The following is a 23,529-nucleotide window of genomic DNA, read 5'->3' as shown; positions in this document are numbered from 1 at the left end:
TGACAGTCAAACAGAATATTTTATTCAAAGTAGTTAAATAGGAATAAATGTGACATGGTGACAAAGCTTGTCAAGTGACAAAAAATGTAACACACATATTTGTAATAATATTTGGTGCTAATAAAACCTGCGACAATACTATTGCATAGATCGATACAAAAACTCATGGTGTAGAATTAAGATTTACAGTTGGGAGTCAAAACAATCAAGTAGAGAACAGACCACTTCCAAATGCACATCTAGACAATATTGTAAAGTTATATAAAAGTACAATACTGTGTAAAGTACAATACTGTGCATTATATAAGCGGCCCATTGTTTGGAGCTGCAGGGTTGTTTTATAACAGGTCTTATTTGTTAACCATTCAATACCCCGGTTCGCAGCCATTCATACTAGTCATTAAGGGCATGAGGTGTGGCAGAGGAAGCAGACAGATACAGGTCTTCTGAGGCAGGACACAATCCTGCACAGACTCAAGACTGCTAAACCCCTCCAAAAATCCCTCTATGGTTACGCAACCTTGCCGCTGCCAAGACTGGCACTAGAGAGTACAAATTGCTGTTGTGGAAAGCTGTGTGCCTTGTTTAGATGGCTCAAAGAGTGGAGTATGATATTTTTTCCCCTCACTGCACTGTACTTTTGAACAGTAGCCTGTAAAAAAAATATGGGAAAATATATAAAATGGGAAAATCTAGCAAAACTAACAGTATTGTTTTATTACAATATCATCAATCTAGGGGACTTTGCTTAAACAGTACTTTCTAGGATTTTTTTTACATTAGTGCAGTACAGTTTAAAAGCTCAGTCCTGGTCAAAATGCAGTGACAATATCTAATTTGGCAAATATCTAAAATGGCAAATTTTACAGTGCTGCTGTAATACTGAAAAACATTGTGCATGATATTTGATTAAAAAGTAATGCTTGGGAATACAGTATTATGTTACAATGAAGCAATATCGAACACAGCAAATTAATCAAGTCCAAGGTATTGTAGATAATGTAGGGGAGGAAAAAGCAGAAATGGGAAAAATCTAATAGCTGCTGGGGACATGCCAAGGGCAACTTTGAACACTACACAATACAGAAACCATATAAAACTTGTGATCTTTTAGTAAATAAATAGAAAAGTGTGGGAAGGCACATGCAGCGAGGTCCAGCTCGGACAGGCAGACAGGGGACTCTTCTTCCACACTGCTCATCATCATTTGTTCTTGGCAGCCAGCGGCTTGCGGCTGATCTTCTTGGATTTGTCGTTGTTCTTTTTTGGTGCCTCGGGATTAGCCTGCATGTGTCGCCCGTAAAGACTGAAAAGCAGAACATATGTTTTGTGTTATCATGCTAGAATGTTTAAAAACCAGAAAGACATTAAAACATAATAATGGGTGAAAATAACAGTGCAATTAATAAGCACTGCAATGAAAGGGAGAAGAGGAGTGTTTTTAGGGGACTGCTGGGGTGAAGGAGGCATAATGGAGAATGGCACACACTGATGAGTCCCCTACCAAGACAGCAGGCTCATTGTGCTGTTTAAGGCTGTCCAGCCACAGCTGTGTGCTGCATAAGAAAACTACACAGAGACACAATTATCTAAAAGCAGGCTACTGAAGGAATAGAGAGAAGGAAACCGCAACAGAGGAAAAGAAACTGAGAGGGAGAGAGAGGAAAAAGGGGGAAGAGCCATTTCCAGTCCACTGCCTTTCTCTGTGTAAAAGGCACTCAAAGGCTGAGTCAAGTGACACAAGAAAAGGGAAAAAGAGAAACGGACAGGAGAGAATGAGAACATATGTGGGTGGTTGCAGGGGCCAGGCTAATTGATGCTGTGCTCAAGTCATTGCTACACTAATAAGAGTCTCTGATTGATTGTTGACAAAGTGGTTTATGATGCTGGTGTCTGAGCCCTGCACTAAAACTTCTGAACAGCTTCTGAGCATAATTAAAGAATGCAACTTGAGAAATACGTCTAATTGCAGAGGAGCAAAATGTCAAGCAAGAGTACCGCTTAAAGGCTAGAGTTCATATTTAATATTTGCAGATGACTACAAACTGCCTTGGAGTAGTGTGTGGTTAATCAGGAGAGTCTTGCTCACTAACACACACAAACACAAAGTGAGCACAGGTTTACATTTTAATGATGGCATTAATATTATGAAAGTTTTGAAGCACAATGTGCTGGTCCCAAGCTACCATCTTTGATTACACGACAAAGTGCACTTAACTATCATCCAAAGCTAGTCTAGCCTCACTTTCTCTCCATATCCTCCCACTCCTGTTGCAAGTTCCTGTCTCTTGTCTCTCCCCTGAGGATCAGAGGCTTCCGTTCCACCACAGCTGCCCATTGAGGCGAGTAGGAAAGTGTCCAATGGGAGGGCTCTACTACTGCTCCTATGGAACCACATAGCCTGTAAATACCAGAAACCTCTGTGAATCTAAGAGAAAGATACACTACACTGGTAAATCTAGAGAAATACAATTGCTATAGTTATAAACTGGTAACAAGGTAAAAGTGACAGTTTTATTAAGAGATACTGGAAGTCATAATCTAGAAATTCAATTGTCTTAATGAATACTGGAAGCACCTTGCGTGCATAAGACAGGACAACAAAACCCAGCTTTCTGTAGGGGACATTTTATGAAGTTGATGTTTGCATGTATTAAACTTGTGCAAATGCAGTGACGGGGATCGCGCACCGATGGGGTTGGGACAGTCAGAGGGATCAGAGCTGACAGATGCACATAGATGCTAGTGCCGAAGCTCGGGCTAAATTGGTCTGTTTTACATCAGGCTAATATGTGCAGGGTGCGTGGGGATCACTGGAGCGTTCTCTCTCTGTCAGCATCCAACACTGCTGACAAGCCCACCAGCATGGGAGGAATACTGAGAAACCAGAGCGAGAGACATGAACGAGATATGAACAAGACCTACAGAACAATCCAAAGAGTCCACCCCATGGGAGTTACAGGACCACATCGGCATTATTAGCGTGGACTCAAAAGTCAGTCATAGAAGACAACGGCCTGACAAGCTTCAGGCAGCAAGTCAGGCCTAAAGATTCAGGAAGTCTTTCATTCTGTGGAACAGATGCGTTTCCTGAATCATTAAAGCATTAAACAAAGCCACCATAGAGCAAAGCTAAATTAGATTTTTCACTTGTCTGCTATTTATCTGGATAGCCAAAATTCTTCTCTCATTCTCTACACCATAACCATGAACGTTTATGTGCACTGCCGTGGCAACAGTTTTCTCCAATACAGCCACAGTGTCTCGATCTCTGATCCCAGATCAATGAAGAGTGTGCTTATTGCTATAGAAGTGTTGCTCTGCTGCTCTGCCTCAATATAAACACAAAGATTTCCCATTCACCTGCCCGAGCGAGCATTTAGAGCCAATTAAAGCCAAGAGCTGGGACTGCCCAATTAACGGAATCTGATTTCTGAGGTGGCCATGGGATTCCTACGGGCTCCTCAAACCCTGTCAGGTTAATTAATCTCAGTTACTGCCCAATACATACAGCGTGCTCTATCACAAGTGTGTATTTCTGGGTAATGACTGCTCATTGCATATGCATGTATTTCTGAAGTGAGAGAGACTGGGTCTCTGTGTGTGAAATTCAGTACACAATACATTTGCCTAATCCATTAACGAATGTACTCCTACCTTGGCTCATTGATTAGTAATTGAGACTGCAAAAAATTTCCACATTTCTGTTCTGCCTTATATGGACTTAAAACACACATGTATAGAAAGAATTGTGTACCTTTTAAAGCTGGGGCTCTGTGGAAAGAAAATAGTGCCAAACTGCACATCAATCATAAAAAGGTCTTTTTCAGCATAATAGAAATCAGAATCGTTTTTCATTATTTAAACCATGAATGATTTTTGCTTTTATAATACTAAAAGGAAAACCCTGATCATTTTATATAGCTGAGCAATTGAGGCTTGCTCAGGGACCAGCAGTGGTGGATTGGTGGAGCTGGGATTCAAACTCACAACCTTCCGATCAATAGTCCAACGGTGTAATCACTGAGCTACCACATCCCCAATCATACTGTCCATAATGCACTCAATTCTGCAGTTTAAAGTTGCACAAGTTTGAAATATTAATTCTCTAGATCATTGGTAATGATTGGCATTGTGTTATATTTTCTTTACATATGCAGTCAGTTCCAGAAATATTGGCACCCACTATCTGTGCTTATGTAGCTTAATCTCATAGTAAATATGAGCAGAAACAACAGCATATGAGCAACATACACAAGTTTCTCTCTCATTTTTGCTGCTTTTGCTATATTCTCTTAAAACCTTGTAATCGGTTCATCAGTGGTTGGGTTTAGTATGTTCAGAGGAATACACATTTAGAGAAATTAATGTAAAAAATGCTATTCAAAGCACAAAACACACACACACATAAATACAAATATGCACACCTACGGCAATACGCACACACCCGCACACCCATGCACGCACGAACAGCAAAGAGAATCAAATACAGGAAACCAATGAAAGCATAAAGTAGACAGAACATATAAAGGCTAGAGAGACAGATAAAGAAGAAAACAACTAGAACGTTTTCAGTCATTAACAGTGGCAGATTACTTTCAGCCACCAATTTCAGACACTATACATCAAATAGTGTATCCAAATAGACCAGAGCTGTGACACTCTACTCAGTCTACAGCACAATCCACTGTGACACAGCCAATGGAAATCCATGCTCAGGCTCAATGAGACTAAATGACAATAATGAAGACGCATGACAAACAGGACAGAGAGCAATTCAGAAGTGATATCTCCCCAGAGACCAGCATTATTACCTATAAATCTATCAGTGATGATGAAATTTGATGTTTTGCTGACCTGTGCTGTTCTATGACATGCCATGACCCTCGAGCAGAAATTAAGCTATTCTGCCAATAATAACAACCATCATGTAAGAACAATTCCACTTGCTGTTTTTCCCACCAACCAACAAAACAAGATGCATCACCACAATAATTTAAAGACAGTTTGTTGTGAGTTAATGGGTAATGCTATTATGCTCTGTCATGTTACATGTTTTGCAATGTTGTTTGTAATGAATAATTCATTCTTTGGTAAAGAGCACCTGGTTTTCTTAGTTTTCCCTGCACAGAGGCATGGCGAGGGGGCGGAGAGTTTGTGTCTTAAAAGTAAGGGCTGTTAATGAGGGCTCTGACTGATAGCCTGGGGGAGGCCACAGAGGTGTGGAAGTAGGCCTGTGAGAGTTGCCTATGAGCCTGGGCTAATGAGAAACAATGAGGTACCCCTCACCCTCCTAACCTGTACTCAGTAATCATAAAAACAAAGAGGCCATTGCATATAAGCATGACTTAAAGGTCTTCTATTGAACTGCTCTATAGAACACAGACAGAGTATACAAATGTAAAAGCAAATCACATAAAGGATTTATTCTACTTGGTTTTGTCAGACATTTCTACAGATATTTTTGTATTACATCACAACTCTCATTATATTTGTATCATTTCCCTCAATCAGGTATGCTATACTCGATCTGCTGAGTCAACCAAATCATCTAAAGACCATTACACCAGGATATCTAATGATATATCGCAGTGCTTATCCAATAAAACCTGCAGAAACATCTATAGGATTTTCACACCACTGGATCTAATATCATTAATTATATTTTCTCCCTTGTTAAAGAAGAATGATTAACTCACATGTTGTGATAACTTTTGCGTATCCAACATTTCCATCGTGGGGTATTCTACAGTCTGTCTGTAACAGTTTCAGACAACACATCAGACAGAGTTTTAACCTCCAGACCCTGCAAAGTCTGACTGATGGATCTCATGTCTCTGGTCACTCAGGGAATAGAACACAGTGTCCATTGGGACCATCATGCTCCAGAAGTTTTGACATGTTTTCCAGACTACTTTTACACTTCTGCAATGAATAGTGAAAATGAAAGCAACAGGCCAAACATGCAAAACATTCAGCAAGTAGCATTTGTTTAGCCAATATACAAAAACAGTGTTTGCCAATATTGGTGGTGGCTCCAATAGAATCTCAGGTTGGAGCCAGTTTCCAGACATTAATTAAAGTGGGGAGAAATAAAGAAACAAAGGGTATAACCAGAAAGACAGTCTTAGTTACATCTTATCCCCAATCAGCCTCAGAAAACTATGATGTGTGCTGTACACAGGGCTTGGCACTTCTACTTGATATCAACAAGCGCTTAGAGTAGTGGATGAATAAAAGATGGTGGGGAGGCAGGCTTTACCATATGTTAATGCATTACAAGCATGCAGTTGCTCTCTCACACCGTCAGTCAGCCCAAAGTTCCCTCTGTCAGGTTAACAAGCCACTGCATGAAATATGCATGCAATGCCCCCCTCACCCAACACAATCCCTTTGCTATGAGATAGACTCACAAACCTTTCCTAGCTAAGAAAAAGAGGAAGAGGCAGAGGAGACATTTCAGTGAAGTGTGCATCCATTCTTTTTTTAAAATTCTGGACAGACAAGTAAGTGTGATCTAAATGCACGTCCTCTCTTGTCGGTAACCACGATGCAATCCAATTTGGCATTTTTTATTGTTTCGGTTGGCTTCATAATTGGTTATGCAAAATAATAATTGAATGTGAAAAACTTTCAGATTATGGAGTGAGAATGAATAAGTGAAAAAGACCATGGACAGAGAAAGAGGCAGAGAGAGAGAGGGAGAGAGAAAGAGAGAGAACATAGACATAGGAAAGGCGAGAGTCCAGTGCAATCAGAGTTGAAAGACATTTAGGCAGGTGTGAATGAAACTGCTGAGCCAACAGATATATCCAGAGTTTAAGTTTTACACCCTGTTAACGCCTGTCTAATGGGATAAACCAACCTCACACGTGCACATACAATGTTCTCTAATGCCCACACACACTTTTCACCCTCAGCCTCTTTGCTCTGTCAGGGCAGAAATAAGCTCCCTTCAGCAGCAATGTTATGAGAGCAGATACGAGATGAGCGCTGAGCTACATTTGCAAACAGTTAAGCAGAGCAGAACTAAACAGCCAACAGTGGAGAGACCAAACGCTATCTGAGCTCTTCTGGGGATCTAATACATACAGCAAGGACTGTGATTGAGTTAGTATTATCTATTGAGTAGGAATTGTTTGATTTATCCCAGCAATGGCTACTATATTCTTATTATCTCTTTTACCTTGAGACCAATGATGCCGACATTTTTCTTAATAGTGGCAAAGACCTTCAGGGAAAAGCTTATTTGGCAAATAATAGCTCAGCGCTCCCCTCCTCTCTCTATCTCTCTTCCTCGCTCTCTCTCTCTCTCTGAGGTAAAAAAAAAAATCTGTTAAATATTTACACATCCTTGGCAAATAGAATATTTTTACATGGACCTTTTTTTGGCACTTTAGCAAAATTTGTCAACTTTGCAACTCAAACAAAATATATTTAAAATCAATCAAGTATCAAGCCTTAATCTCCAAAGTTAGACAGATAAAACCTTAAACTCCCAGATCATCTTATTAGGAAGACCTGTAGCTCTGCTCAGTCATTTAATTATACAAACAGGCCGATCATACAGAAGCAGTGAAACACTTATTATTTAAAGTCTAAATATTCACATTAAACATCAGAACAGAGAAAGAATGTGATCTCCGTGATTTTACCGAGGGCATTTTTTAAAGATATTTCAGAAACTGCTGGTATCCAGGGACTAGATTTTATACAGACTGGTGCAGCAGCTCTTCTGGCAGAACTGCCTTGTTGATGACAGATCAGATGTGAATAGTCAGACTGGTTCAAGCTGACAGGTAGGCTATGGTAGCCAGTCTTTACAGTAATGTTGAGCAGAAAAGCATCTCATAAGGCAAAACACGTTGAACCTTGAGGTGAATTGGCTAAAACTGAGAAATAGCTGTAAGCCGCGAATCTGAAGCTAGAATGGGAAATTATGACAAACCTGCAGCAATTATGTGATTTGTTCATGTCAACACGGACAAACACCTTCTGAATGCCATTTCAAAATGAACTGATGCTGATGTGAGAGGATCCAGCCCAGGATTAGTATGGTTTTCCTAATAAAGTGTGTGTCCCACTCAGACTTTAGCAGATGTAACATTCTGTATTTTAAAGCCAACTGAAACAACCAAGCATGCTCGTTAAATATACAGATTTCCATTTATTAAAGACTGCAGCAATTAGTCATTAACAATGCTTCAATCCATCAGTAAAAGCCTTTCAACTTATCCGTGTGGACTCAATCAATACAACAGTGTATACAGTCTTCATCTCCAGGCCCCCATCAAGCTCACAAGCCAGCATACACAGATTATGCAAAAAAAAATAAATCGGCAATAACACCAAAAAAGGAAGTCCTGTGCCTTGAGAAAAGATCAGTTCCAGTATGTGGGCTGTGCGGATGAGCTCAGCACACAGCTAAATGATCAAATAGAAGGATTTGTCTTTTCCTGTTATGGGAGATTGAGAAGTTGCAAAGTATTGTCAATGACATGCTGCATAGAACAGAAAGTTTTGTACAGGAAAAAAAATAAACACTTCTATTGTTAAAGATGCTCATTATGCACAAACAGCAGTGTTTAGCAGCAAAGTGGTGCTGTTGGTATTTACTGGCTGGTGTTTGCGGGTGCATGTGGGTGTGTGTAAGAACACAATGTATTAATTATCTTTGTAAGGAAAGGCCAAGATGTGTCTGACCTCGACCTGCTTATTACATACCATTAAGTGATTTCTTAGGAAAGTCAGTGATAAGAATAGTAAAAGAGTAAAAACTAGAAGAATTTGACAGAACACAGAAATACATTCTAGTGCATACCCAGAACATGTACACAACAGCAAATTTACGAGTAAGACTTGTAACACACTAAAGGTTGATGTGAGTGGATGACAACAACAGAGCAAGACAAGGGTTCACTTCTGTCAGCCAAGAGAGATATTGGGTGAACAAAACATGACTGTTTGCTTCCACGGTCTCACACTGTCCAATTGTGATATTTGAGGTAAACATTAACCGAAGCTCTGGACTTGTATCTGGATGAGTTTTTGCATTGTGCAGCTGACATGAATGTGCAGGCATACAGGTGTTCCTATTAAAATGGCCAGGGAATGTACATTACAAATCTTTTTCATTACACATTTGTAGGAGGTATTTTCCTTGACAACTAACATCAACACAATATAAATGGGTGTATCATGCCATTATTGCTTTTCCCTTCCGTACCACTGGAGGCAAGTTGTGTATATTATATTAAATTGCCAGAAGTAAAAAAGTGCTAGTCATTGAAGTAGATATCATTGAGCTAAGAGATTTACAATGCCACTTCTAAAAGAGGAATGCCCCAGGGTTTGACTTGAATTTGTATGGTTCTGTGGTAAACTGACAGAAATCTTAATAAAAATGAAAGCTTATTGCACTTGATACAGAAATATGTCCAGAGATAAATCTGGCCTGTACATGGAGTCTATATTTAGAATGAATATTCAATAGAATGCAGATATCATCAAAAAGTTGTCTTTTACTTCAATGATAAAGCAAGAAGGAAGATATTTTTGAAGGAGAGTTACATTTGCATGACATGTATTATATTTAATCAGAATACATTGTGGGTGCCGTGTATACTGCTTCATAAGAGCAAGCCGTTAACAACACAGGCACATCACTTGATTGCTCATGTAATCCAAAGCACGGTTACAAGGTCACTTACTACTTGTAGGTCTCGGAGCGGACGTATTCAAAGACATGGGACACACCCAACTGGAACTGATCTGCAATGGGTGTTACCCATGGGTTACTCTCTGCCTTAAACACCTGCTTTGGGCCAGTAAGATCCAGATTACCTACAGGGAAAGAGACAAAAAAAAGTCAGGGAATGTTCGAGGAGAAGTGGAAATGAGATGGAAGGGATATAAGTATGTAAAGTTGGAAGGAAGGCAAGGGAAGTAAATAAATAAATAAATAAAATGGACAGCATAACAATACAGGTCACAGTGCCAATATGGCACATTGGAGCACACAAGGGGCCTCATTAAATTGTTTTTGATTATAAAGTGTTGAAAAAGCTGTCAGAAGAGCAGCTAAGTTAAACTTGGACCACGGCGTACAACGTCATGCCTCATAAAACCAGCCAGACAGCACTATTAGTGTAATTTAGATGTTAATCTGCTGCCTCACTTTCAACTCCACATTTATCACATTGTCCTGTTAAGATCCAGATTTACAGATCAAGAGCTTTTGGTGAGATGAAACTTCTCTCCCGTGAGAGTTGATTTTAAAAATTACCATGGAAAGCAAAGAATAAACCATGAAGAACAAAATAACACCATAAATACCTCAACTATAGTAAACAAGTATCATTATAATTTTCCTGTAACCTTATGATTCCTTTACTGCTCCTTACTCTCCCTCAAGTGTTTGGAGTCCTAAAGTGCCTGCACCATCTTACTCTTCCTTTGTCCCCTCCTTTGTTCCTGCCTGTCCTTGTAGTGATCCCCTCATCTGTGCGCTTGGCTGCTCCTTGTTAGCTAGGCTCTGTTCTTCATTTCTCTCTCTCTCTCTCTCTCTCTCTCTCTCGCTCACACACACACACACACACACACACACACACACACACACACACACACACACACACACACACACACACACACACACACACACACACAGCACTAACAAGACTGGGCTTTGAGACAAAAACAGATTAAGGATACATAAAGTTAGGGTCTTAATAAGCTCTATATGCACAGCCTTTTCTATAGGGGTCCATGAGAGGCGACGCAGTGAGGCCACCCATCTAATATCGAATCTTTACACACGCCACATTTTTAACAGTCTTCTGATGTTGTAGATGCAGTAAGTTAATGAGAAACTAGATATAAAAAATATATATATTTATATTGACTATAAAAGAAACAGCCATCTCCAAAAATATTGAGATGGGAATATCTGGGATTGAGATTAAAAAAGTAAAGTAAAATAAAATTTACTTTTGAACCAGTGTATTTTTTTGAACCAATGTTGTGTCAGTCAGCTGTATGGTCTGGTCTTTATCAACAATCAGGTTTGTGCTGAACTCAGAGTTTGTGCTGACCCATTAGTTCCTCAGGAGCTCTCAGTTGCACTATTATAAACTGTTGTAGAAAGGACATTATTTACATTTACATTATTTACTGTAGAGTGTCACCCAAATGAGGATGGGTTCCCTTCTGAGCTTGGTTCCTCTCAAGGTTTCTTCCTCATATCATCTCAGTGAGTTTTTCCTTGACGCCATGGCCTCCGACTTGCTCATTAGGGATAGGGATAGATATAGTATTTAAAATTTTAAATTAATCTTTTTTTTTAAATCAATTTTAAACTTTAATGGTATATATATATATTCACTTATTTATTTTTATTCTTATTTTTTCTTCTTCTTTTTATTATTATTATATATTTATTTATTTATCTCGCTCTTCTGTTTCTATATTTCTGTAAAGCTCCTTTGAGACAAGGGGAAATTGTTAAAAGTGCTATACAAATAAATTAAATTGAATTGTGAATTAAAATAAAAATGATAATAATAATATTATGCACCAGGGCTCAAATCATGAGTAGACATTCAGCAGTAGTAAATGTTTAAACAATAAATCTAACAGAACACACTTGGGCAAGAAGAAACACTTGTTAGTTACGTGTTACAATATCAGTCACTTAAAAACTAGGTGGGTTTAAACTAAACTAAATATAAATATCAGGAAATGAAAGCTGAAATTCAGATCTATTGTCAATTATTTCATTCATTCATCTTTGGGGCTGTAAAAGTTTTCAACGAACAGCAAAAATAAAAGAATTGGCCTTGCTGTTCAAATATTGCTCTTAACACTGAGGGGCTTTTTACACCTGTTCACATAGCCATCCGATCGTATAAAGACCAGGTGTAGATGCCCTCCGAAACGTTTTCGAGACGGATATAAATCCGATTGTTCAAACCACTTCAGGAGGTGGTCTGGGATGCATTTCAGATTAAACTGGACAGGTGTAAATGAATGTGGTTCTTCAAGCCACATACGGCAGCGCTATACTCCTCCCAAATGGAAGTACGTCACTCGCAAGTGACTCACGAGTCGTGCATCGTGCCAGAAACAAAAAACATGGACGGCACGCAGGCACTTACTGCTCTTTGGAGAGATGAACGTGTCCAACAAAAGATTTGTAAAACATATAGAAACAAAGGTATATTTAAGTATATACTGTATAGCGGGAGTAGAAAGATCGGATTGATCTCCGATTCGCCAAGATGCATTTATGTGGCCTAATGTAAATGGAACAGTTTTAACAAATCAGATAGCTATCGGATAAGAGAAAACACATGAAGAGTCTCAAAACCACATCAAGATTTTCTTTCACTCAAAACCACTGTTTCTCTGTCACTCTCTGTCAGTCTGTCCCTCTTTAACATGTATCCTGACAGCGCTAGCTTTCAATCCACATCCTGATCTGTTATCAAAACAGCTATTTGTCAGACGACATGGTGTGTGCACATAATTAAATAAATAAATATACATTTATCACACAACTGGTCCCTTACACCCTCAGCAGAGATATGATGCTTATTCATTATATAGTAATAAAAGAATAATAGAACAGTTAGATTTGTTCCAATAAAAATGATAAAAGATAGAATCAGTTTTTGAGGTCTTAATGCTTATACTCAAATAGCATGCAGACTGTTAGATAACCCACAGATTAATAGCCTGTTCTTTAACAATATATATATATATATATATATATATATATATATATATATATATATATATATATACGTATATATATATATATATATATATATATATATATATATATATATATATATATATATATATATATATATATATATATTTTTTTTTTTGTTTGTTTGTTTGTTTGTTTTATGTGGTAATTTGTATGATTTGGTAACAAACACACAAACCACCTCATATACATCATTAATTATGCCCTATAATACACATCATATCAGGTGTTTTCTTTACATAATAAATATTGCATATAAAATACATTTCACCTGTATTATATCATTTCAATCCTGAAATTCAAGAGTGGCAGTTTACATGTTTCATGTCAATTGGTGTAAAGTAATTAATTTTTTAATGCTATTATAGAAAAGACCATGCACTGGCCAATAATTCTGTTAGACATGGTGTGGGCGAATTTGACTGTTTAAGGGAAATTATCACTACCTCAGACAGGCTCTGTGTGTGTGTGTTTGTGTGTGTGTGTGCACGTGCAGGTGTGTGTGTGTCTTTATGTGCGTTTGCCATCACACAGTATTGGGCATATGGATCAGCTCACACTCAGAATAGTCTAATCAAACTCCATTTAAAAGTAGCCTTTCACCCTATGGGATTACACAATCCCCAAACAAGAGCTTGAGACACAATAACATGGCTTTTGATATATATGAAGCAGCAAAAGCTTATTATTTTGTTGCACATATTAAGCATGACAGGAAACAATATTTCAGCATATAGTTTATATGCTTAAATGTATTGGTTGTGATGGGATTCTGATACAATTCCCACACTTGTTGGCACTCAGCATTAGTAAGGCTCACATGCCTTTTTTTTCCCTCTAAAAACAGAAAATACCATTAGCAGGGTTGCCAGATCTATGGGGCTGAAGCAGGATGCTTCTCAACTTTTGTGCACATGCATAGAAAAGACCAGTTTGAATGTTGCCTTGTGTACATACTTAAATTGCATTTTAGGTTTACACACTGGTTTACATAACAACAACGCAAAGGTTTACTAGGTACAGTGCAGCTAAATTATAGCTGAAAATGGAGGCAATCATTTCAAGACTATCAATGTGGAGAACAGAAAATGACGTCTCCATCGGGTCAGCAGGTTGTACTTTAACCCAAAATGATCGCCAACCAATCACAGCCTAGCATCAGACAGTAAGGGAGGATATCTCTGCTGAGGGTGTAAGGGACCAGTTGTGTGATAAATGTATATTTATTTATTTATGTGCACACACCATGTCGTCTGACAAATAGCTGTTTTGATAACAGATCAGGATGTGGATTGAGAGCTAGCGCTGTCAGGATACATGTTAAAGAGGGACGGACTGACAGAGAGTGACAGGGACTGACAGAGAAACAGTGGTTTTGAGTGAAAGAAAAACTTGATGTGGTTTTGAGACTCTGTAGTGAAAGCTGCTGTTTTACTGAGCTAATCATAATCCTTACTACTTCTCCGATTTACTTCATCCAGTAAATAGTTATTTAGCTAGACATTCATGGTTGTGCACTGTAGCATTTTTAAATTCCTGTCACAAAATTTTTTATTTCAATTACTTTAAAAGGTTTAAGAATGCTTCTGAATGTTACAGAGTTTTGTTTGTATACTGTATGCTGGTAGAGACATGCTTCCTTAGTTTTAGAACTTATGTAGTACTTTAAATGCTCTGATAAACATGATGACGATACACCCACTATTCATATCATTATAGCAGTTATCTAATCAGCCAATCATGTGTCAGCAGTACAGTGCACAAATATCATGTAGATACAGGTCAAAAGTTACAGTTCTTGTTCACGTAACATCGGAATGAAGAAAACGTATGATCTTTGTGACTGTGAGATGGGCTAATTTGAGAATTTTAGTAACTCTTGATCTCCCAGAATTTTTTACATAATAAACCAACATGAATAGCACAGTTCTGGTATGAATAGGATAAATAGTAAAGCCCCCATAATCATTGTTTTTATTGGTAAGGACTATTTACTGACAATTAACACAGACACAAATTAATGCTCAACAACACTAACCATAAAAAACGTCAGTAACAAACAGAACATTTGGGGCTGTTTAAGTTTTTCAATTCAGTAGTTTTTGTAAACTAGTTTTTGTAGTTTTTGTGGGAACCAAGTGAGAGTGAGGAGATTTAACACTACTAATCCTTTTTGTCCTTTGTAACCTCCTCTCACCCAAACAGATGCACATACGTGAACACACACACACTCAACTCACCAAGTTCAGGAGGCAGCACAGTCAGTCTGTTGCCCTGGATATGAAGCTCCTTCAGCTGGGACAGATCTCCAATCTCTTTAGGTAGAGAGATCAGGTCATTATCCCTCAGACTCAGCTATGAAGTGAGAGGAAGGCAAGACAGACAACGAGCTGTAAGTCCGTTGAGAACGTCATCAAGCATAAGGACTCATTTTTGGTAACTAAAGCAAGCTTAAATATATATGCTTGAGCAAGAACTAAATGTAGTTCTTGTTAATTTTTTGTTATCATAAACATATTCTGATGAAAACAAACACTTTAGGACCAAGAACTGAAATAACCAGAATACGAAAATCCCGTTATTACTTTCATCCATAAACCTGCTTTATCACCTGTTCATTGATAAGCAGTGAGATAGCTGTGAGCATGCACAGCCTCAGAGACAGCACAGCACCTAAACCACGCATGAGTTTGTGATAAAGGACAACACACATGCTAAAAAATAAATCCAACTAACAGCGTGGTAGAAAAAAGGGGATTGATTTCAAGGTAAATTTAGATAAATTACTCACTATCTGTAGCTTGGCCAGCTTGCCGATGTCTGGGGGCAGGATTTCAAAGTCGTTGTCACTGAGATAGAGTGCACGCAGGGTGGCTGAAATGAGAGAGCAGGTGAGGGTTAGTCAAGCCGGAGTGCTGCAGGCCTGAGTTGAGCGCACTCTGATCAATAGAGATATTCAGAGTTGATTAATACTACATGTCCAGACTCTGTGTCTGTCTGATGAACGACTGACACACACACGCGCACACACACACGCACACGCACGCACGCACACACACGCACACACACAGCAGAACGTGATCAAACAGTACACAGGTCCGCTGCACGTGCTTTAGCATAGATTACACAGGCACAGTGGCTCACAAACATGCACACCAAATCCTGACCTGTAAGGAAAATGCTAAACATAACCATCTAAAGAGCAAAATTTGACATAAATCTAATTCAATCCTCTCTTCTGACTGTAGGCATAAAGCACAGAACAGAGGAGTTCTATTTAACAGCTTTTAGGATGATTTCAGCAGCTTGGAGCTGTTCTTAGTTTCCCTCCTCCTCGTCCTCCAGTGTGCGTAGGTGTCTCTGATTGTCCTTAATCACCTGAATCTCATTCATTAATCAGATCCATTTTAATTTGCTTGTGGAATCAGAAGTAATATCAGAGGCTGAACATCAGCACTGATAAATAGAGCAGGCTGGGTGATGTGGAGGGGGTGGAGGGGGATAAAGGACTGATTGCTGTGCAGTGCGTGCTTTCATCATGTCATCAGTATTAAAATAACAGCCCATTAGTGAACGTACAGCACACTAGAGACGGTCAGCGATCATCACTGGGCCTCTAATGGGGAGGGGTTGATTGGAATGATGATGAAGTTTAGTCAGTTAACTGCTATTCTGTTTGCCCCGTGTTAGCGAGATCCGTTGTGCATAGTCCAAGAGGATGCATGCTTAAGGGAAGAATAAGTAACACATGAGTGTGTGTGGTATAGAGAGAGAGAGAGAGAGAGAGAGAGAGAGAGAGAGAGAGAGAAATAGAGAAAAAGAGTGTGAGAGAGAGAAATAGAGAAAGAGAGAAAGAGAGAGAGTGTGTGTGTGTGTGTGTGTGTGTGTGTGTGTGTGTGGAGAGAGAGAGAGAGAGAGAGAGAGAGAGAGAGAGAGAGAAATACAGGAAGAGAGAGAAATAGAGAAACAGAGTGAGAGAGACAAATAGTAGAGAAAGAGTGTGAGTGAGAGAGAGAGAGAGAGAGAGAGAGAGAGAGAAAAACAGAGAAACAGAGTGTGTGTGTGTGTGTGAGAGAGAGAGAGAGAGAGAGAGACTCACTGAGATAGAAGAAGTTTCCTGGAAGTGAGGACTCATTCAGGTTGTTGTAAGTCAAATCCAGGACCTCCAGTGCAGGGAGAGAACCAAAGCCTCTAGGCAGCGTACTCAGTCTGTTCATCCTAAACACACACACATTTAAATCAAAAGAACATTAGGAATTAGTAATAAAAAATATATTTTCTTTCAATAAAACTGATGCAGTGTGTGTGTGTGTGTATACACAAGCTTCAAAGATCAGATCAGTTTTACTGGTTATTCTGCTGTATAGTATACAATAAGTACATATTGCATGCATACACAATGTGTAGTGCTACTGTAATTATGCCCAATAATTGGTTCTGTTCATTGGCTCTGTTCAATAATTCACCTGTTGATTTCATTATCTGTTTGTTAATTGTACATATTGTACACACATATTGCACTAACTATATGTATGAGCAAATTGCACATTTTCACCTGTCAATTCATTATCTGTATAATTATTTCTGCAATTTTCGGAGTTCGCTCCTAAGAATTTCACTCACCAAGGCACATGTGCTGTGGTGATGTGACAATAAAAGTGACTTGACTTGACCTTTTCACATTTAAATGCTGTTTCAGTTTAACAATGGACAATGTCCATTGTTTCTTATGCTCCATAATGCAAAAAGTTTAATATTAGACTTATATTTAAATATGTTTGTATTTATCCTCAATGAGAAAGCCTGAGGTGACTGAGGCGACTGAAAAATAAACATTATATTGGTCCAGTCCTACTTTGCTTTAAATGTAGTGTTACATGTTGTTACAGGAAAAAAATAGATATTATATTGTTATTCAGAATGATGACACACATTACAGCATCAACACACAGTTTAATCATTAAAAAGAAAATGCACGTTTTGCTAAATAGAAAATGCTGACATGCCCAAACGATATAATCCTCAATAGTCATTTGTTTATCACAATATGATAAGGTAATATAAATAAGCAGGACATAAAAACTCCAAGTTACATTGGATGCACAACACTAAATGTGATCCAACGTGTATTATCTTAGTGATCCAAAAAACAAACAAACAAAAAAAAAAAAAGGGAGCTAGTGTACAGAGTGTTGACGGTGCCTGACAATGTGCTAGAGAGAGCTGAGGAGTGTATGTGCATAATACAGTGAGATCAAAGGCTGATTAACTCTGGCCATTTAAGCCTCTCCCCTCCATGTCCTCAACAATTTCATTCTGTGCCCTTTTACCCCACAGCACAGTGACAGCAGGCTGTCGCACAAGATACACACAGCTTTGTAAAGGATTTAAAAGACACAAACAAACCGTTACCTCTCCGTGTTTGTGAAGCAATTACAAGAGTTGGGGAATTGTTTTGACAAATGAGCTCGGCTAGGCTGTCACACACGCGCTCTGGCCAACACTCGCCACCACGAATACAGCGCCCCGGCTTATGTCTTCAAGATTATGCTAGGAAATAACGCTTCTGACACCAAATCAATAAAAATGTGGGGTGTTGGATGCAGGGGGAGATTGTGGAACTCCTTAATCCTGCATGACATTGAGGAGGTCTCCTGCTCTTCCCATCCCACAAGGCTTAAAGAAGGCCCTAAAGATCTGGAAACTGAACTTACTTTGCTCTGAGGCTCTATGACATCAGCCCAAACTTATGTTATGATTTCTGGGATATTTTTAATTCATTCATTAACGATGAACAATGCTTCTTTAACATGCTTCATCAGAAATACATTTTTAGAAATATTTCAAGTCAAAAATATTTCAAAATCACAATGTATTTAAAAATAAATGCTCAAAGGTTCCTGAAGCTCCATCATGAAGCTGCTTGCAAAAATGTAACGTGTGCATAAAAAAAACATTTGAATATTTGGTAACAAATTTGTCGCGACACAACATCATTTGTGCCATTTCATCATTTCTTCATATTTTTCAGCATCATTTTAAAACAGAAAAATTGTTCTCATTGGCCACTTTATTATATGTACTGGATGCATCCAAATTCCAGATCTTCAGCTTCTGAAGTACTTGACTTTATCCAGTCTGGCACTAACAACCATGCTACAGTCCCTGAAATGACATGTTCTCCATTCTAATGTAAGATGTGAGCATTTGTGCATTTTTGTGCACTTTTATTGCTGTTTGAGAAAGAACAGGTATACAGGGATATATTTCTATTAAAGTGGCTGCTGAGTGTAATACAAATCAGCAGAAATATGGAAAATAAGAACACTTTGTTTTGTTCCTTTGGTTTTGGCTTAGTTGTCTTTGAAAGTGTAAATACTTTCTACTGTCCTTCTCGGATTGACATGAATGCCAGTAAAGATAACGAATATTGCTATGTAGTTGCTATGCGTCACATCAGACATGTCATATAGACTTACATATTTATAGTTTATTCAAATATCAGCTCAATAATTGTAGTAAAAATGCATTTATACTATTCCTAACTAAAGAACTAAAATAAACAGTCTTAAAGTGTCTTACCCCAGGTTCAGGTGCTTTAGTTTCTGAAGGCTGCTGATCTGAGTGGGAAGCTCTTCTATCTGATTGTTGAACATGTTCAGCACCTCCAAGTTCTTAAGGTCGGCAATGTTTGGAGGTACGGCTATTGAAGAGGAAGAACAGAGAAAGAGCGGGTTAAAAAAGCGCAACATTGCTGTGCGGTTAAATCTGAAAATGAAAATTTTCACACTCCACATCACAAATAAACATTTCTGAATCATAATCGTGCCTTTATTAAGGGCTAAAATGTATCACTGTACAAGGTCTGAGCTAGCTAGTGACCTGGCAGCGTTTAACAAGCTAATTATAAGAGCACTCTGTGCTCTGTGTATGGACACTCTGTCTTTGATGACTCAATTACGGGTCACTCGCCCAGCAATAGATTTGACATTTTAATGATGGAGGCGTTTAGCAGAGCATTTCTGTTCTCTGTTCCTTGCATGGCTGGCAGGTCCACTGATGCTCTTGAGACAAAGATAGATGAGGATAACAGGGCACCTATCTGATTACTGGCTGATCAATTGGCCTTCATTATACTGGTGGGTGGGGATTTACACAAACACACTGACATGAATGCCTTCTGAGGAAACTGTTCCACCGAGTGCACACAAGGCATACTAAAACAATAACAAACCCATTTCAGAGTTCTGGCATGGACCAGCAAACTAATATGTTATTTATCAATACCTCTGTACTTCAGGCTACCAGCTGATCTGTCTCTATAAGCTTTAATCCAGATCAAAACATTTCTGTGGTAGTGAAATATTCTGGTAGAAATAAAAAGATGTGAAAATGATGCATCAGAACAAATGTTAAGCCAAATTCCCTATGTGAAGTTCACTGGTTTTGCTCAACACTCAACACTTGTAGAACATGTAGATTAATGCATGTAATGTAATGTAATATATTCAAATAAAATGTTCAGAAAGCATTAATTTAGATTCATTTAGGCCAGTTAGTTCAAATGCTCTATATTTATCCTTACAGTTTATTTAGCACATAAAATTGAAGTTTCTTAATTTCAGTGAAATTAAGTCTATAATTAAATGAAAGTCTGAAATGAAAGTCTTTATACTTGCAAGTCTGTCAGGTCTGTTCGTATATATATATATATATATATATATATATATATATATATATATATATATATATATATATATATATATGTATGTATATATATATATATATATATATATATATATATATATATATATATATATATATATATATATATATATATATATATATATAGATGTCTGTATGTCTGAATGGGTCCAAGTTGAGTGCTAATTCAATCTAGAAACTTGAGGTTTTTCATCAGAATGTAGTCATGAACCTATTTTTCGTGATATTAAGAGAGAGTTTGCATTTATTAAATAGCAAATTCCTCCATTCCCAGTTGGAAATGGGGATTAGAAACTTGGACCCAATTATTCATCCATTCATTCATACAGACATTAAGCAGACGTTACAGAAATACAAGACTTGCACACAGACATGCATGCATAGAGACAAACACAAATACAGTCTTGTTCATTAAGGTTAACAGAAGAAAAGAGAATTCAGTAGCAGATAAATCCGGGATTTGTATCCGAGCCCTGTATTCCTGGACACAAGGTCAGAGCATTCAGCCCAGATGTGTATATCATAGCCAATATGCATGTTTTGGAAGGAGGAAAAAAAAGGAACACAGAGGAAACCCTCATGAACTTGAGGAGAACATGCAAGCACTCCACACAGACAGGAATCAGAGCTCAGGATGGAGCTTCCTGGCATCACACTGCCTGCTGTGGCACTAATTAAACAGAAGTAAAATCTGTTAGAAAAGCAGTGTTCAAAACTCTAGGAAAATTCCAGAGACATGTAAAATCGATACCAATGAGCACTGTAGCTCTTCTGGTTTAAAATACATTAAGTTATTTTCCTTTAATATGCTCTTCAGCTAAACCAATATATCTGAAATATACCTGAATGTACTTGTATGAATGTGTGAGTATGAATATAAAAGCTCACAAAGTCAAATGCCTTAGCTGCATCTCTGAGAAACCACAAAGTCCTTAATGGGCCACGTGATTGATAGTAATAAGTGAAAGCAATGTAAAGACTGGATGGTGGAGAGAGGTTTCAAACCTTTGCCCTTACTTTCTCTCTTTTATTCTCTCCATCTCATTACACTGCCTGTGTCTCTCCCAGCCTCTCTAGCTCGGGTATTTTACTCACCAGTCTCACTAATGAAAGGGTTTCAAATGTCACTGTAATTTCTGACTACCTTGAAAAGTTCAATAGATTGCACCCCTGTACATCTCTGCATTTTATGAAGACAGGATTTGACCATGAGAACAAGCAGTACGAATTCTTGAGGAAATATAATAGATCATGCCGCTTGAAATTCAGAAGAGGGTAAGGCTGGAACATATATTGAATCTGAGTATATAAATGAAGCCAATACACAGAAGACGTTTGCAAGAAATGTATATAAAACAAAATCGGCCTTAGTTATATTACTGATAAGACAGTCAGAGAGAAATAAAAATGAATTTATAAATCCCCCCTTCAGGTGAAGAGACGTGTTAAGTTAATTAAGAAGCTTTGCTAAAAATAACCCTTGACAAACATGAGCAATATCAAGCCAAGAGATCTTTGCTTTATGGAGATTACCGTGACTTGTTTATTTGCTCTGAATCTTTCTCTGACATGTACAGTAAACATGAGACCAAAGATGTGTGTGTCAGCTTAACAACAAGGCTCAATGCTCTGTAGCAAAAATGACAAAGTGAAAAAGGACAGTGTGCTGGGAAACGCATTGCACCCTTAGACCTCCAAGGTCCCTGGTTCAATCGTGACTCGTGTTACAGTTAATATGAAGTTTTAAATAGTCTACCTAAATTCAGTAAGGTTTCGTTTTAGTGCCCTCAAATATGTCATAAGGTGAACTGGCTACGATAAACTGTTGTGAATATGAATGTGTCTAAATCTGTGTTCTTACAGCTCAAATACAGACAGCTGTCCCATACACGGTGTATTTATGCTTCTACTTAATAGGACAATAAGTCAACTGTTACAGGCAATCTCTAAAATCTGGTTTACAGTATGCCTCAGTGTGCAACATTTATTTACAGAGACTACATGCTCTTTAAAAGCTTCTTGCACTTCATAAAAAGTTTCTTACACTGAGTCTTTGGCCAATACTGCCATCTAGTGGTTGCTATAAGCATATCAAGAACATTTCACATAACATTGTCATAGGAAGTTTAAAGCCTTTTTCCTTTTTCCAAAAACATGTACTTTAAATTCTCCACAAACTGGAGTATGATTTTAAAACAGTATCACAAATGAAATGTTATCACAGGTTGTTACAGCACACTATTTCGTGCAAAAAAACAGGCTACTTACTCGTCAGCTTGTTGTGACTCAAGACCAGTTGAGTTATGTTGGACAAAGTGACTTCAGGAGAAAAAACAAAATAACAACATTTGGTAAGATTCGGTGACATTAAAAAATAGGTACTTGAAGAAAAGATTAAGATTAAGAACAGCTGCTGTTCTGTATAAAGCAGATGAGAACAGTTATAAACAGTGTATAACGTAGTGGAAAAAACATCCAAGAAACATTGGTTCCAAATCAATAACAATCCATCAATCAACATTTCACTTGATTTCTTTATTATTTCTGTCCTATTCAGCAGATTTGGATTAAAGATACTCACATAAACCAGGGATGTCCAGCATGTTGGATATTCCCCTGTCACACATGTCCACCTCGGTCAGACTTTTATCTCTAGTCTCCTCCACTATCTTCTTCAAAGACTTTGACATTTTCTGCAAAGAAACAAAAGAGTAAACTGTGTGTAACAGTAACTGTAACTTTAACTCTAACTTTAACTGTAACTCTAACTGTAACAGTAACTTTAACTGTGGGTTCATACAGCTACAGCAGCTAAAACGGCTAATATTTACTATTATCATCATTAAAAAAAAAAAACAAACAGAAGCCCGTTCTTTACCTCGCTGATTAAAGTGAAACTGCAGAAGAATAAACTATATGTTTTAAATATATCCTCAGGCACAGTTTTTATTCACCGTTTCCAAGCAGCTCCTTCCCACCCAACCGGAAGTTGACAAGAAAAAAAATACAAACGCTTCACATTCCATAAAAGGGAA

At 38.0% G+C, this 23,529-nt stretch overlaps 1 protein-coding gene across 1 annotated transcript; it reads right to left on the bottom strand.

Annotated features, from left to right (window-relative positions):
- On the bottom strand, window positions 1-23,529 carry rsu1 (Ras suppressor protein 1). The gene is made up of 9 exons (XM_060870067.1): window positions 23,373-23,529; window positions 23,076-23,187; window positions 22,763-22,813; window positions 19,352-19,472; window positions 16,869-16,987; window positions 15,561-15,643; window positions 15,010-15,124; window positions 9,711-9,843; window positions 1-1,306 (listed from the first exon to the last, which is right to left on the bottom strand). The coding sequence occupies exons 2-9, from the start codon at window positions 23,182-23,184 to the stop codon at window positions 1,204-1,206; spliced, it is 834 nt and encodes a 277-aa protein (XP_060726050.1). The 5' UTR covers window positions 23,185-23,187; window positions 23,373-23,529; the 3' UTR covers window positions 1-1,203.

Source organism: Tachysurus vachellii, chromosome 5 (assembly GCF_030014155.1).
Source record: "Tachysurus vachellii isolate PV-2020 chromosome 5, HZAU_Pvac_v1, whole genome shotgun sequence".
NCBI classification, from domain to species: Eukaryota; Metazoa; Chordata; class Actinopteri; order Siluriformes; family Bagridae; genus Tachysurus; species Tachysurus vachellii.
This window is presented reverse-complemented; position numbering and strand designations above follow the sequence as displayed.